At 29.5% G+C, this 18,134-nt stretch overlaps 2 protein-coding genes across 2 annotated transcripts; one reads left to right on the top strand and one right to left on the bottom strand.

Annotated features, from left to right (window-relative positions):
• The first annotated feature begins 10,522 nt into the window (after positions 1-10,522).
• On the top strand, positions 10,523-11,032 carry LOC112785293 (pathogenesis-related protein 1B-like). Its single transcript, XM_025828756.2, has one exon. The coding sequence runs from the start codon at positions 10,553-10,555 to the stop codon at positions 11,030-11,032; it is 480 nt and encodes a 159-aa protein (XP_025684541.1). The 5' UTR covers positions 10,523-10,552.
• Positions 11,033-15,017: 3,985 nt separating this feature from the next.
• On the bottom strand, positions 15,018-15,581 carry LOC112785292 (pathogenesis-related protein 1C-like). Its single transcript, XM_025828755.3, has one exon. It carries the CDS (start codon positions 15,579-15,581, stop codon positions 15,090-15,092), a length of 492 nt encoding a protein of 163 aa, XP_025684540.1. The 3' UTR covers positions 15,018-15,089.
• Positions 15,582-18,134: the final 2,553 nt, after the last annotated feature.

The raw sequence follows: 18,134 nt of genomic DNA, 5'->3' as shown, positions 1-18,134 counted from the left end.
TGTAAAATAATAAGAATTTTCACATTAGTAACAGAGAAAAAAGAGGTCTTATTTCTTGTAAGAAAGAATATTATAAGATACACTTTTATTAGTTCCCATGAAAATTGGAGAATTTTTAGATTGTTAAAATAATAACCACCATAATAAAATAGCAACATTATAGTGGAGCAACTGCAGTCATAATATCTTAAGAGTTTAAGCTTTGCTAAGATCAAACATAAAACTCAAAAAGTTTCAAATTCTATGGTTTAGCATGCTTATTTAAGTTAATCAAAATGCAAAAAATGTTAAATAACTTTTTGGTTCACTTAAAATTCATTTATAGCTCATGTAATTTATCATATTTATTTAGATTTTGATACAAAAACAATTCAAAAAGATCGGTTTTGATCCCACAATTTCTTGGTCTATATTAAATGTTAAAAGTGGTGACAAAAATAATATAGGTGCCAGACATCAAGTTTTTAGATACCATTCAGTATTTAAAAATTAAGGGCAAAAATAAATTAAATATCTAAAAGATATTCACATATTTGATTCACACTTCTCATAGGAAATACATTAATAACCAAAATACTTCAAATTAAACCCCAAACTCAATGACTTTATTTTTATTTTACATCGTTTGAAAAATTCAATGAGTATAAGATAATACCAATGAAATTAAATTCATTTCATATTACCAATATATAGTTTAACAAATCAAGTTAGTAGTACTTATTCACCACCTTTTCCTCTGCCATCTCCTTTCCTCACCCTTAAATAAGTCACCTCATTCAATAATATTCTTCAAAAATGCCTAAGCTTGTTTAACTTTCTAATAATGAAAAAACTACCGTTAATTATGGACAATTTCAATTACTACTTTCTCAATGTCAATTGAATAGTCTTAGAAAAGACCAGCTGAAAAATAACACACAAAAAACTACCTCCTATGATATTTTAGCAATTTCTGCTAACACAAAAAAAACTATCAAAATCTCTTGAAATACTACGAAAAGAAATGCTCACCAACAACAACCCATTGAAGAACTTCACCAAATTGAGGAAGGAGAAGAATCTTTTCAAGATCTGAAATAAATTAACTATCATTTGTAAATTTCTATAGATCTAAAATGAGATGTTTCTCTTAGTAAATAGGAGAAGCTTAGTTTTCATGTATAGTTGAACCCAAAATATCCAAGCAAGAGGGATTCACCATATTAGAAGAAATAAAAATATGTATGTTTATGATGAAGACTTTTAATTGCTCTTTTAGCAAAGCTTATACAAAAAGAATATTTGAAAAGAATATCTAAGTTAATGTATCATGAATGAGTGCAATAAAATGTAACCAATCTTCATTGAGATAATCTTTTCTAATGGCTTCAGCAAATTGCAACAAATGTTAAAAATCAAATTAAAATTGCTAGCAAACAATAACAAAAAATATGAAATTGCATGGAAAAAAGCTTGGTCCGCAAAAATGTAGTGAGAGTACTTACCTAATATTAGCTTTTTGGCGTCACCATCTTGCTACAGAGCTGTTGCCTTAACACTACAGCATCAACACCAACGCCGCTGAGCCTCTCTTTTAATGGGTAGTAAACACAACAGAATGGGTATTAGCTCTCATGAAAGAGTCAAAGCAATTGCATTCCTAAGCAACAACACCTGAAAGAGCAATCACTTTTACCTCACACTCTTGCGATGGCAACCCGCAGTATGCACCACTGTTTCAGCATCTAAGAAAGAAAGAAAATTAATGATTCAAAATGAAACATTGGCATTAATTTCTCCCAAAAGTTCGCATAGACAAATACACAAACATTTTATGAGCAAGGAGATTAATTAATTACATACAGTTATGAGATTGTTGCACACATATATTGCTACCCTCTAAAAGGGAAAAAGGAAAACTTTAGCAATGACTTAACAATTCGGAATAAGCATTGTTATTCACTAAAATATGGCTCTAAAGGCAAAACATATAGCAAAAACAAAATTTTGTCTTACCCAGTGTATGCTTTAGGTCAAGCGCTGCGACAGAGGTGGATAGTATTTGTTCAACACCTTCACCTCTCCCATCTTCTCTCTTTTGTGTTTGATTATGTTTCGGTCACTGAAACAACCACAAATATTCAAACTTGAAATTAATAATTTAAGTAAAGATCGAAATATTAAAAATTAAAATTCTCAATGCCATGTAATAATTCAATAATTTTTCAAACAATAAAATTAAATGTAATCTTCATTTTCATATTTTCTAATTATAATCATCCTTATCACTTATAAAACTCATACGTATTCGAAGGATTTGTGGTTTGTATTGTAGCAGTCAATTTACGTAAATTTGTTAAAAAAATATACGTGTACAACTAAATTTCTGAAAAGAAAAAATAGATTTGATAGTAAGAAAAAATCAATGATATATTTGATTCGAAAACATAGCAAGAAAATAGCCCTTTTAAATGAGCTTTGAGTTTTAATATTTTTAAATTTGTCCACCGAATCCTTAAACAAACTCTATAACAACTACATTTACGTCTTTATATGTAGGCTTAATCTTATCGTCATCCCCTGAAAAAAGAAAGAATGCAAGGAGGCATGGAACTTTGACTTTGAAGGAAACAATCCGACAAAAAAAAATGACAACAATAATAAAATTAGTGGTCACTATAAGAAAAACGTTATTATAGAACAATTTTCTTTGACAACTTAGACTATTAAAAGAACTCAAAAGTCAAATAAATGCACAACAAATGAAGGAGTTCTTATAAGTCATTTTAAATTTTTTTTGCATAAAACACACCTTCAAAACCACTGGAAACTAATTAAAAAATTTCATGTAATAGATTAATTTCCCAATGTCTCAATTTAGTAAGTATAATAGTAGTAGTAGGTACCTCCAATGTAAAAATCTCAAAAGTTAGAGTTGATGCAGAGGGAGTGTGGATTCTGAAACAGCATCATCTTCAAAAGAGAACGGTGTCATCTTTCCTCTTGAGACCATCATATTAAATTGGAATCTCTTTGATTGGAATGTATCTATTTGACACAAAAGATAAATAATTAATGAAAATCATTTATGAGCTTATCTTTTAAGAAAACACAAAAAAAATGGAAGATTAATTTTATAAAAAAGGGTCTATGGATAAAATAACATACTTGATAAGTGTTTCAGGGTGAGCAACCACAATGACATAATAAATGCAATGTAATTTGTCAACTGAATTGAAAATCACAAATATGGCACTCCCAAACTTAAAAAATATCATTAAATAATAAGTGTAATAACAATTTTTCCTTTCTGCAAGACTATTTCTTCTTCTTTTGCTTCTGATTCTCTTTTAGTCACTAAAATAATCACAAAGATTTAGACATGAAATAGATAATTTGATTGAAAAAGAAAAGAGAGAAGAATAGAATCCTCAATGGTTGGGTGTGGGAAATTTTTGGACTTTGAAATCAAGGGTGCGCAAAATAATCATGTATTGGAGATTTTAATTTATACTAACCTTTAAAGAGTCACCAGCCAACTTCCAACTGCCTTCCCTTCTTCTTCCGCCTTGGCCGATCCGTTTCCCTTCCGCAAGAAGACCTGCAATTGAAGAAGCAGCTGAACTCGGAACTAAACACTAATCTAAATTAGTGAATTCTGATTATATTAAAAAAATGGAAATATACATTAATTATAAGTTTTGGCCAATTTCAATTACTGATCCAATAAAGCTATAAATCAATATAAAAAAGAAGGAAAAAATGACTCCATGTTCCACTAACTGCTACAGTCAAGATAAAGGTATCCACCACTACAAAAAAAGGCCTATGGTCACGGTAAAAAACTGTGACCATAGCTAGTAAAAAAGGTGACCATAGATCTATGGTCACAGTTTTTTACCGTGGCCTATTTTCTCGTGGCCATAGGTCTATGGTCACGGTTTTTTTATCTATGGTCACGGTTTCTATGGTCACGGTTTCAATTTTCAAATTCTGACACTTTAGGCAACGTTTTTTCACCGTGACCATAGGTTAATCTATGGTTACGCGTAAAAACCGTGACCATAGCCTTATCTATGGTCACAGTTTTCACCGTGACCGTAGCCTCTATGGTCACCCTTCCCTAAAACCGTGACCATAGCCTTATCTATAGTCACGGTTTTGGCCGTGACCATAGCTTCTATGGTCACCCCACCTAAAATCGTGACCATAGCCTTAACTATGGTCACGGTTTTCGCCATGACCATAGCCTCTATGGTCACCCCTCCTTAAAACCGTGACCATAACCTTATATATGGTCACGGTTTTTTGCTGTGACCATAGTCTCTATGGTCACCCCGCCTTAAAACCGTGACCATAGCCTTATCTATGGTCACATTTTTCACCGTGGCCATAGCTTATCTATGGTCACGGTTTTTTGCCGTGACCATAGCCTTATCTATGGTCACAGTTTTCATCGTGGCTATAGCTTATTTTACTGTGATCATAGCCTGTTTTATTTTATGAAATTTAATTTTTTTTAAAGCATAATCACATCCCAAAATGATGATAAATACAAATAAATCTAAGAATAAGAAAGTCAATAAATCTAAATGATAAAAGTTTCATTAAAAATCAGATATCCATTACAACACTAATCAAAATAGGGTATAATTTATCCATTACATGTAATATTGGATAAAGTCTCTAATAAAAAAGTAAAGAACACATCAAAATAATATATTTAGGTAACAAAAATCATTATAAGACCCATCCCATCTTATATTTGCTTAGAATATATTTTCTTCACATGTCCTCCTGCTAGCAAAAGAAATAAACATGTTAATAATAAATATGGAGCACAAGTTTAATAAGTCAATGAACATTAAAATTTCAACCACTAAACAACAAAGAGCATTTGCTAAGATTTTGAGCCACATAAAAAGGATATACTAAGTATAATAAGAACTAGTGCTTCTGCTAATAATTTTATATGGATTTAAACTTTGATTGGATTAATGTTAATTTTTTATTTTGGCTTGGCTTGCAAGGCAGTTTTCTTAGGATAATTAATATGAGTAACTACGAGGCACTTGTCTCTAACATGCACTCTCTAATCATCATTACATTTAATTTTATTCGTTCAAAATTCATTCAAAACTTAAGGCTATATGGCCACTTTGATTTGCACAAATTTCCATCATGTATGCTCATAGGAACTTGATTTTAGGCAAGCTTCAACTCAATGCAAACTAATATTATACAACTACTAATAGAAGTGACGGTAATTAAATAGTATGTAGCATATATAATTAACAAGCTAAGGTGGCATTATTGATTAATTAAAATTGTAAAATGAAGTTTATTGTTTCTTAGTAAAAGGAGGCAGAAAGCGTTCTAAGTCTAACATAAGAATCATAAAAAGCTCATACTAAATTTGCGAACTGAGAACAAAAGAATCAGAATTTTAGTGGGATGAAATAGAATGAATCAATTTCATTATGAACCATTCCATTACAAAATTTAACCATTCAAACCGTAATAGCCATAACTTTAGTTTGGACTCATTTTATATTTCTATTCCTTTTCATACTGTCAATCACAGCATAGCCCAATGAAGCATACATTGAAAGTGAAATTTATAAGACCAAAAATGAAATTTAACCATGCACTCTCTAATCTTTTACTGCCAATCACAGTAAAAGAATTCACACACTTGGTCCTCATTAAGTCATTAAAAGTTCAAAGTTCAAAGCACATGCATCATTAAAACAACCTGGCAATATGCTTTAAGTTATAAATTTAATTTAATTTCTTTCTAATTTAATTTAACTCACCTATATCAAAATTTTCTCTGCTTCTGTAGCTGCTTTTGGGTTAAGTGGTAGGCCCAGTACTGGAGCTAGCACACTATGTAGAGCAAATGGACCTAGAAGAAGAAGAGCAGGTCATCAAAAAGTGAGGAAGCTGGAAAACTTTTGCACACAATATAAAAATAACATGTTCAATGCTCAAAGGAAATTGCTTGAAATTCATGCAAAACATAATATTATCATGAACATGCAGAAGAAGGATGTCAATCAACTGCAACAAGAATTGTAATAATTAGTGCCAACAAGAAATCTCAGAGGAAAGAGGGCTCTTCTACAATTTACACTACATATAAAGAAACCTGTTGCATAATATTTGCATGGGAAATTTGTCACTAGTCTCCCGTTCAATTTAGTTCAGTGTTTAGCAGTTTGATTTAATTCAGTCTTCTACAACTATTTACATTATCCAGAATGGGGTGTTTGAAACAATTTTCTGAAGTATAATCTTTATATTTTTACTTCATGGAACCTCACTACAATTTTCTGAAGTATAAAGCTCCAGCCATCCAGTGTATAAAGCTATGAAAGGAAGTCAACATAAATATGAACTTCTGAAATAGTATTAACTTCGATTTTAATTTGACATTCAGCATAACGAATGAAGCACTTGCCCCATGGCAAAGTTCAGGTGATGCCAATCCAACACAAAGTGACAGAGAGAGCCAACAAATTTTATTTCTACCAATAAATTTTTCTCATTGATCATTTTTAACAACAAACTCAATTATAATTTTTCAATCCAAAGCAGCAAACAATATTAAAAAAGAAAGAATTTACAGACTGAAATTAACTTAGCTTGTATATATGTGCAGTATTTAACTTAAGAAACTAAACATGGCATACTTGAACATACAAAATCGTTCAACAAACTTTAGGGATTGTGTCAATTAAATAAATAAACTTTGCGTATTGAATTTGGATTGCAATAGAATATTAATTTTCAGTCACTTCACTTAATCAAAATTTCATGCATGAAACCTACTTCATGTGTAATTGTGTACTAACGATTTACATCAACAAAATTGAAAAAAAAATTACTCAGGGATATGTTCAGCATCAAATTCAATTTATAGCAACAAATTCTCCTTCTACCAACAAATTATGCTCATTGATCATTTTTAACAATAAACTCAACTATAATTTTTCAATCTAAATCATTATTAATTCATGTACATGAAAAATAGGAGCCACATCTTCATTAGTTACATCAGTAATCCATAAATTAAAGGCAATAATTTTAACAAAATCAATAATAAAATAGCTAAATGATAACAAAATCAATAACTCTTGTCTTATTGTCAAAATTGGACCACCAAATTTTTCCATTCTCATAACTTAGATCCAAAATCATTGTTAAGTGACTAAAGTATTCAGCACTTTGACGAATCTGATATTAATTGTAGAACTCCATTTTATTGTAGGATCTAAGATGTGATAAGTATGCAATGAACAAGAAGCAAAATAGTAAAAAGTTAGCAACCTGCCTTGAAGACTATAGAGGTTGGCAATGTCAGTGAGGTGAGTCAAGAAGGAAATAACATTTTGAATATCTTACCTCTTTAGAATAGCCAAGTACTCCTTAAAGTACCCAAGTACTCCTTAGAGTATCTTATCTCTTTAAAAAAAAGGAATAAAACACATGCAAATATATCTATACACAGAAAATTTATGCAATAGACACCATTACACTTACATCTAATCACTCAATATATTAACCTAATTTATCATCGGATGAAACTAAAGCAACCTAATTCTTTTTTATTACTCTGTCCACCAAACATGAAAAAATCTGCAAAACACTGGGTAAAATATAAGGGACAGTGACATTTACTTTAAAATAATATAGATATCAAACATTTATTATAGTTAAAAAAAAGAAAGAAAAAATTATTACTCAATAAAACAAAAAAAAATTAACTGGTCATCATTAAGTGTAATCAAACAATTCATTACCAATCTTCAGCAAATAATTCCACAAAAGAAGATAACAACAATATAATTAGTAGTCAAAGGCTTGCTAAGCATACAGTATGCATCAATCATCCTTGCAGATTGCTCAGCATCGAAATCCCTTTCTTTCAAAACAAATGATAGGATTAAACAAAAAAATTAGCTTCTCCTATAACTCATTCAAATACACAAACTTTCAAACTATTCACCAAAGAGTAAAGAGGCAAAGCAAAAAAGTGCAAGAAAAAATATCAAAGAAGGTTATCCCAACAGACCAACCTAAGAATATAAAAATCAGAATACAATTTGTTTTGCCAATCTTTATATTTTCCATCCAAATTCACACCCTCTATATCATACTTCTTTTCTCCCTGTTTTAAAATTTGAGGGCAAAGAGAAAACACTTAATTTTAATTAGCTGAGAAAAAAATTATGATAGTATAATAATCAATTTAAAAGGTAACAATCCTATTAGTTCTTGGACATAATCATCAATTTTACATAAATTTTGCTCCAAACATTAGTAGAACTCAATCCATATCATTCACAAAAAAATGACAAATTCAACTCAATCTATTTTGGCCTATGATTAACACCCAAAAGGGAAGGTGTTTTGAGAAAACATATTTTTTAAAAAATAAAATGTAGTTTTGTTTTGAGTATACCTTATTTTGTTTAAATCTTTTATGTCTTCAATGCTGATGTTAGTTCTGCATGCCCTCCATTAGGCCTTGACCACTTCCATCTATTCACCAAAGGTTCATTCCTGCCAACTGATTATAAAGCAAGCAAGTATCATTAAATTGCAGCTAAATGATAAGCAAAGGTGATACAATGAATACACAACACCACCACAATAAAAATACTTCTCCGACAAAATAACCTCTCAGGTTTCAGCAGCAACATGAAGTTCATCTTCTTTAATGAATTTAGTGAAGGATGAATGATCACACACTCACAAGAAATTGCTCATCGCAGACAGTTAATGAACAAAATGCAAAAAGGTAAAAAAGTTGCCAACTTTGAGGGTACCCAACATTATAAAAAGCAGAATTGGAACCAAATTTATAGAAAAATAGAGAGAAATGAAGGATGGGGCGGGGTATCGATAAAATAGGAATGTACCGATTACTTGAGTTAGAGAGATGAAGCTTGAGGTCTAGGGATGAGAGTTCGATACCGTAGCTTAGCCATTTCCTGAGTTAAGTCATCTACTTCCTCTTTGTCCTTTAACTTTTCTACTCGCAATTCTTCCTTGTTAGCCTTCAACTCCTGCACATCCAACGGGGTATGAAGGAATGCCGCCAGGGGTGCAGCGACAGCGACTTCAGCATCGCCACGATTTCTACCCTCATCTCCATCATATCTAAACCCACAAAAAGAATATTAATAATGCTAATAATAAATCCCTCAAAAGCTAAACTGAAACAAAAATTGTGAGTGAAAAGACCTTGAGGAGCATCTTCGGTGTGGTAGAGGTGCTTGAGGATGTCATTTTGAACTCTGATTTCAAATGAAAAAATTGCGCTCAAAATTTGGTGTTCAAATCCTGATTTGAAAGAAAAAGATCGCGCTCAAATTGTTGCAGAAGAGACTTCTACTTCATTACCTGAGGGATAATGAATTCTCAATCCATTGTTTACCCTAATCATCCAATCAGAAGCTAGTATTTCCGTTTTCTTCCCCTAAATTGTGGTTTTGGAATTGCTATCGGATTAACTCTCTTCAACCCATTGGACAAAGATCTTCTCTAATAACCTTCCACCAAGTAAAAAGGTTTTGACTTTTTGCTGAGGAGCGAAACAAAAAAAAAAAGTTTGAAAGACACTTGTCATTCTCTCAAAAATCATCTAACATTGTTACAGGGAGGATCATAATTACATGTAACAAAAACACCACCGTTATTACAAGTTACTTTGGCACATCCAACGCGCAATGAATTTCTCCAAATAATTTGAGTATAGTGAAGACAATCCACACCACCAACACAAGTGTTAAAATTATAATCATAATATGGCTTCTCATTTACCCACAATCTCACGGCATCAGTGCCTGAAACAATATAACCTCCCCAATAACCCATTGCAATATTCTCTATTTCTCTCCATAGGGCCCACCTGAGGAATAGATCAATTGGCAATCTCTACCCCGCCCCGCCTTTTGTTTTTTTTTTAAACCATTATTATATTATTGGTATGTTATCTTAAAAAATAACGAAATTATAAACAATTGAATTGAATACTTAAATTATAAAATAACCTAATATTAGTAAAATATTTAGTTGATCATCATGATTCATGGTTTACAATTGAGTATATATCCAATAGATTAGACTCATACTCAATACTCGATAGTAATTAATGGTTTCAATAAATTGAGCCAAATCATCATTTTCAATGAATTTTGATATTTTCAAGTCAACAAAAGATTATTTACCATTTTTTTTACCATATTTTGATTGTGGAAACAAACCGATAAAAAATAGAGAATTGGCATGTTGGTTTAAATATAGGATAAAATCAAAAGAATTAATCACTTGTTAATATTTAACATTTCTCTAAATGGTATAGACAAGGAACCAAAATAAACAAGATGGTGACTTCTTTTTAGACGTAGTAATAATAATAATAATAATTTAATCTAGTCTTCCTTATGAAAGAATTTTCTATGTTAATTAAGATCCCTATAAATACGTCACAACTGTAGCAACATTTTCACTATACATACATCACTGAAATAATTAAGTAGTTGTTATTATTATTGGTCAAAACATGGATTCATTCTCTGTTGTGTTGTGTGTGTTAGGGTTAGTGATTGTGGGTCATGTGGCTTATGCCCAAGACTCACAAGATTACCTTGATGCTCACAACGCAGCAAGATCCGAGGTTGGTGTTCCAAATTTGTCTTGGGATGACAAAGTTGCAGCCTATGCACAAAACTACGCCAATCAGCGAAAAAGTGATTGCCAATTGGTCCATTCCAATGGCCAATATGGGGAGAACATTGCAGTGGGCAGCGCTGACTTTTCCGGCACGGATGCCGTGAAATTGTGGGTGGACGAAAAGGAATACTATGACTATGGTCCTAATAGTTGTGTGAGTGCCCAAGTCTGTGTCCACTACATACAAGTAATTTGGCGTGACTCGGTAAGACTTGGGTGCGCCAAAGTAACTTGCGATAATAATGCGGGCACTTTTGTTCTTTGCAGCTATGATCCAGGTGCTAATATCACCGATCAAAAGCCTTACTAATATAAACGATGTTGTTGTTATGTTGTCTATTTAAATTTTTTAATATAATACTGCTAATCTGAATTCTTAACTCTTTTTGATTAAGGATGCTGATTTAGCAGTAATAACAAGGCAATATATAATAATAAAATCATGAGTTTATGTGTCAAGGCTAGTTATATTATCATGTAGTTATCTTTTTTCATGTAATATGTTGGATTATTAGTCCATATCTCACGTAATTTGTACCCATGAAAATTGTATGTGGTGTGTGTGATATTAATTACAAGTTAAATAGTACATATATATATTCCTTTATCTCTTTGTTTTTAATTATTATTAGCTATTACAGTGATATAATATGTGACTGTAATTGTATTTGTTTTATTTGAATGAGATATAAAATCAAGAAATTAAAATTGCAATACAGAATAAACGTTTGTTCCCTAGGGAGATAAACTGAACCAAAGTGTTAGGTGGGTAAAGGACCGGAAAAGACAAAAAATTAATTAAAAATATTAGACAATGTAATAATTTATTTATATAAAATATGTTCTCTATATATAAAATGAGTAAGAGAACTAATTGACAACTTGGTGATGATAAATCATATGCAACTATATAAATAATATTGTAATAACTATTGTACACATTATGCATGTTGATTATGAAATGTGTACATTATTCATAAAATTATATTAATTTGTCAATTTGGTTTATTTACGGTCTAGAGGAGTTCTATCATGACTAAAATGATTTATTTAAGCTGCTGCAATCACCACATACTAATTAATTGATGAAAATGATTTTAATTAACAATACTCATACATAACTGAATTGATATCTACCTATTATTAAGTTGTGGTGCTGTGGATTGATTTCTGTTATTTCTATGTATGTACAAATAACATCACTAAATTCAGTAGTTTTAAACTACCATAAAACAAATTTGTCGTATAATTAGATTTAGTGTCGGTTATTCTAACGATTTGTAAAATTTGTCGGCATCCAATATACTGTCATGAACCACTCATTCTAAAAGTTTGAGTTGATAGGAAAAGGTAATACTAATGGTTATATCTCTAACATATACAATGATAAATGGTTGATTAATTACATGAAATAATTGAGACGGTTTTAAATTATCGCTAAATCCTGTCAAAACTGTCGCAATATTCCGCTTATGGCACTATAAAATTTTTGTTTATTTGTGGTATTTTTTTTTATTTGTAGAAGTTTATAATCCTACCAAATAGTTTTTGGAGTTTTTAAAACTTTCAAATTTTGAAGTATCACAAGGTCTTTTGTGGAGATTTTTGTGTGTGTTTAGTGAAAATTTTATATTAGATTTTTGTGGTGGTTTTAAATCTTTTTTATGGCAATTTAAAATCCCACAAATTAAATTTTTAATTTAACAAAAATTAACTATTTTATGAGATTTTCAAACCTTCACAAATTTTATAATTATTTATTTATTTTAATTTTAAAATATTTATTAATCTCATTTCATTTACATATTTTTAAATTAAAAATTTATTTTTATCGTTATTCTCTTTTTTTCTCTCTGACTTGACTTTATTCTTATTCCGTGAAAACTAAGAAGAATATGATTTTTTAGAGAGAGTTTAAATTTTAATTATGAACTACCTATTAGGAGAAGTTTTATAAATTGTCATAAATAAAATATATTTTAAAAATTTTTAAAAATTTCTACTAAAATTTTTTTTTATTAAATATAAATCTTGTAGTGTATGTGGTGTAATATTTAGGTTTGAATATTATTTAGTGTTCAACACTCAATGACAAAAACGTTATATTTATAAGAGAGAAAATAAACAGCAGCTAAAAATAACTATCTAACAAAGAGACTAATTAAAACCAGAAGAATCTATATATTATTTCATAAAGATAAGCTAAGATAGATAAAGTAGCTAGAACACAACATGATGAATTCAATATATTGTTGGTACTAGTACACTTGTGACACTATTATATATAGGTACATTCTACTGTGACTACAATATCAGTGGCTACCATGACTACAATATAGAGGACAAATCAATCAAAGACACTTGTTCTAAGAATTTTGACACTCAAGTTAATTTGACCCTTTTAATTGGCTCTCAATGGTTTAGTTCCAATTTTTTACCAGTGTAACCTTGTTTTCAATCTTAATCATTTTCATACATTCTAGATGAAAAATAAAAGATCTTTTTCCTTATATAATTATTAATGAATTAAGAATTATATATTTTTTTCTTTTTTGGTACTCTCTTGAAGGTAATGCTAGGTTTCTTTCGTAGTGGAAGAAGGAGCATCGAAATTGGTATGAGGCTGAGGCTGAGGCTGAGACACCGAGTGAAAGCAGCAGAATCTGGAGCCATAAAGTCAGCTACAAAGATGTGATAAAAGCCATAATCGTAAAGCCAATTGGATGGGCCTCCTGAAGAATCTATGTTTATATTGGAAGGGAGGGAGGCAATGCAAGGAGAAGAAAGAACAAGAGTGTTTGTAACTATGGCTGCTTTTGGTTGATTAGTTGTGAGAATATAATAAAATAAGACACTAAAAATAAGATATAACTGATAGAGATATAAAAATTAGTGTTTTTATATCTTGTTTGATAATAAATTAAAAATTATAAAAGTTTAATTTTTTGTTCATTCAAAAAATTTGAAAAAAATATAATAATAAAATATATAATTATAAAAAATTAATAAAAATAATAAAATAGAAAATAAAAGGATTAACTACCAAAAACGCTCCCAAATTATTTAAATGCTGATAAAAATACACCCGAATTTTACTATCGACAAAAATGCCTTCAAATAATTTAAAAACACAACAATAATGCCCAACAGTAAATATATATTTTCAAAAAATACCTTAGAGATTGAATTTTGATGCAATTTTTTGCAAGCATAATTATAAAAATAATATATTATTATACATAAAAATTGGTAATTTTTTGTTAAGTATATAATTTTTTTATAATTATTTTTGTTAACAACCAATAATACTTTTAAAAAACTACAAAATAATATATACTTAACAAAAAATCACCAAATTTTAAGAATAATAATATCTCATTTTTTTAATTATGCTTACAAAAAATTGCATCAAAATTCAATCTCTAATGTATATTTTGAGAAATACATATTTAATGTTAGTTTTTTTGCAAGATTATCTAACATTAAATATGTATTTCTCAAAAAATATATTAGAAATTGAATTTTGATACAATTTTTTGCAAGCATGATTAAGAAAATGAGATATTAGTATCCTTAAAATTTGGTGATTTTTCATTGTGTATATATTTTTTTTGTAATTTTTTTGTTAACAACTAATAATACTTTTAAAAAATAACAAAAAAATATATACTTGAAAAAAAATTATCAAATTTAAAGAATAATAATATCTCATTTTTTAATTATTCTTGTAAATAATCACATCAAAATTCAATCTCTAAGGCATTTTTTGAAAATATATATTTATTGTTGGGTATTGTTATTATGTTTTTAAATTATTTAAAGGTACTTTTGTCGATAGTAAAATTCGAGTGCATTTCTGTCAGCGTTTGAATAATTCGAGAGTATTTTTGGTAGTTAACCCAAAATAAAAAATAAATTATATTTTTTTATTAATATTTTTATGTTATTATTGTCAAAATAAATACAAAATATACTAATTTAATATTTTTAGACTCGATATTTCTTACTATATCTCATCTATTAAATATATTTTTATGACTCTACATCTTTTTGTGCTTGTAAACAACCGCAATCTATATGTCCTCCGAAGCTAAAAGGGAATTCAAATTGCAAAAAATTTTGTAACAATGAAAATCCAAACCACAATATAATAGTGATAAACTCAATTAAGAGTCATTTAAATGGGGCAGTGAGTTTCAAAACTATATAAACCAGGTGCCATTTACTAATTTGTAGAAAAAAATCATAACCACAATAGTCATCCAAACCATAACCACAGTAGAACTGGGCTTATATATATGTATATGGATCAATATTGGATCTTGCCTTATTATACATAAACAGCTAATTAACAACAATAATACCTCTTAGTAAGGTCTCTCTCCAATAATGTTACCGGGAGGATCATAATTACATGTAACAAAAACACCACCGTTATTACAAGTTACTTTGGCACATCCAACGCGCAATGAATTTCTCCAAATAATTTGAGTATAGTGAAGACAATCCACACCACCAACACAAGTGTTAAAATTATAATCATAATATGGCTTCTCATTTACCCACAATCTCACGGCATCAGTGCCTGAAACAATATAACCTCCCCAACCCATTGCAATGTTCTCACCATAGGGCCCACCTGATGAATGGATCAATTGGCAATCTCTACGCTCATTTGCATATCTTTCAGCATAGCTTGCAACAACATCATCCCAAACCAAATTTGGAACTCCAACCGCTGATCTTGCAGAATTGTGAGCATTAAGGAGGTCTTGTATTGAGTCTTGACCATAAACTACATCACCCACAATCACAATCACTAACCCCAACATACACAACAACACAGAGCATGAACCCATAGTGATAGTGGTATATACTTGTTATAATTTTAAGGACATAGAATTGCTAAATGGTATATATGTATCTAGGTATTGATAGGAAATTTTTTTCGTGAAGGTATTAATAATTAATAAATTTTTTAAATGAGTCTCTGTGTAGGAATAGTATCTAAAACCATTACTGCACCGGATCTAATACCATTAGTTGATAATTAATATATGGAATCAATTGTTTATTTATATTATTTTGACTGAGAAGTAATCATGATATCACTGTATATACAATAAGCACTAAATATAATGGTTTTACTAGAAATTAAGAGATTTGGCAAAGTATAATTCATATCAAGTTAGAAAATCATTTTCAAATCATTATAGAAAAAAATATTATATTACTATATAGGTTGAATGTAAACGTGGTATATTAGTATAATGACTTAATGTAATCCTTTTGTTAGCGTTGTTGACCAACTATATTAATATAAAAATATTATTTGTATACTAAAATTAATCACTAAAATCAATTATAATATTATTTATTTAATTTATTTTTAATATGTCCCTATATTTTAACATATATTTCATATTAATAGTTAATTTTAATAGCTAATTTTAGTATATATTTAGCATAATTAATATTAGGTTTAATATAATTATTCTGTTGGTTTTTATAATTTTATTAAATTTTCAATTAGGTTTCTATATTTTTTTCTTTTCAATTGAGTTTCTATACTATATCAGATTTTGTAATTAAATCCCTAGCTATCGTGACAAAAATACTGAAATTAACGGAATATTTTGTATATTTTAATAGAATATTCTGTTAATTTCAACGTTTTTATTACGGTAGGAACATACTTACAAAATTTGATATGGTATAGAAATTTAATTAAAAAATATAAAAACCTAATTAAAAATTTGGTAAAATTATAGAGATCGACGAAATAATTAAACCTTCACTACAAGAGAAGCGGATACTTGTTGCCAGAAATTAGAGTCTGTGGTCGAACTCGCCGCAAATTGGCATATTCACGTTGGCAACAGCTACAAAACTTCCCTAGATAGTAGCTGTTCAGTAAAAACCGCTGCCATTCAACCGTTTTGGTATATATAATCAAGAATTAGCAGATTCTCCTCTAGTCTTCCTCGCACGAACACAAACGGGAGCAAAGGCGTAAAACACATCTCCGCACGTGAATCCTTGTCGCCGTGTAGCTCCGCCCGTCAGTACCAGTTGTATTGCGCTTCCCCTTTCTGGTGGGTCCATCGCCGATCTGCTCCTTCCTCCCTCGGGTCCATTCTTGGTTCAGATTATTGGTATCTAAAAAATCCCTTTTTCAATTTTGTTTTGTTTTCTTTTTGGTTTCATATTTCAATTTGGGGCATATTAATCTTTTCCTTCTTGATTTGGGTTCAATTTACCCTTTTGTTTTACTTTTGTTCTTGCCAAGAACACATAATAAAAGGGGTGAAGCAAAATCCAGTCCGGCAAATCAAAATCGGTACTACAATGAAGACTTGCAACGCGCTGCACCTCTATTCTGGGTCTTTCTTATCTGATATATGATGACATTTTCGTTTCACTGGACCCTTTTTTTGTCCAAAATTTTTCTGTAATAAATATTATTTGTTTGGGTACAATTCATCCGAAGTACTTGATTTCATCGCAAGGTTAGAGACTTTGGTATTGTGTTTAAACAAATTAAGTTAACATGTTTTAAGAATAATCCACAATTGACTTTCTAATTATTAATGCAACCACCAGGAAATCAATTTAATTCACAATGAAATTATATTTCGTATTTCATAACGTAAGAACGTTATAAATAATAAGTCATGAATGTAAATAATATTATGGCTGTATGTTCATGTTATTTATCATGTCCTGGCACAAAGCCTAAGTAAAGAAAAACCACAAAACACTAAAAATCATGCAATTTTAGAGGCTAAATGTCTTGTAAAACCGGACAACTTTGTCTACATTTGACATTGTTTAATCTTTCAAATGTGGCAGGAAAAGGAAGTAAATCAGCTTGATCTTCCAAATGCACAGTTTCAACGCACGGATCAATGGTTACCAGTTTATTTATGGTTAAAAACTTTGGATAAGGATGACTACAAGAAAAAATAATATTTGTAATAAAAAAAATTGTTACAAAAAATCAAAATTTTGAAACAAAAGAATTTTGTAACAAATAAAGGAGCCGTTGCAATATGTTCCGTTACAAAAAGTTTTTGTAATAAAAAATGGAACTGTTACAATTCAAAGTAATATTTTGTAACAAATTTTTCTGATGCAAAAAACCAAAAATTATTACAAAAGTGATAACAAATTTTGATCTTCAAAATATTTTTAGTGACAATATATTTTTTCCTATCATAAAATTTTGTTACAAAATATAACTTGATTTTGTAACATTTTTTCCTTTAGTTACAGAATACTATTTATTTTGTAATAATTTTTTCAATACAAATTACACACATAATTTGCCAAATTATACTTTTTTTAATTAATTAATATATTAACTAATTTACTTAGCAAGCCAACATTTATATATTATATAATAACATAAA

Source organism: Arachis hypogaea, chromosome 20 (assembly GCF_003086295.3).
Source record: "Arachis hypogaea cultivar Tifrunner chromosome 20, arahy.Tifrunner.gnm2.J5K5, whole genome shotgun sequence".
Taxonomy (NCBI): Eukaryota; Viridiplantae; Streptophyta; class Magnoliopsida; order Fabales; family Fabaceae; genus Arachis; species Arachis hypogaea.
The sequence above is the reverse complement of the archived record's forward strand: the minus strand, read 5'-3'. Positions and strand labels throughout refer to the sequence as shown.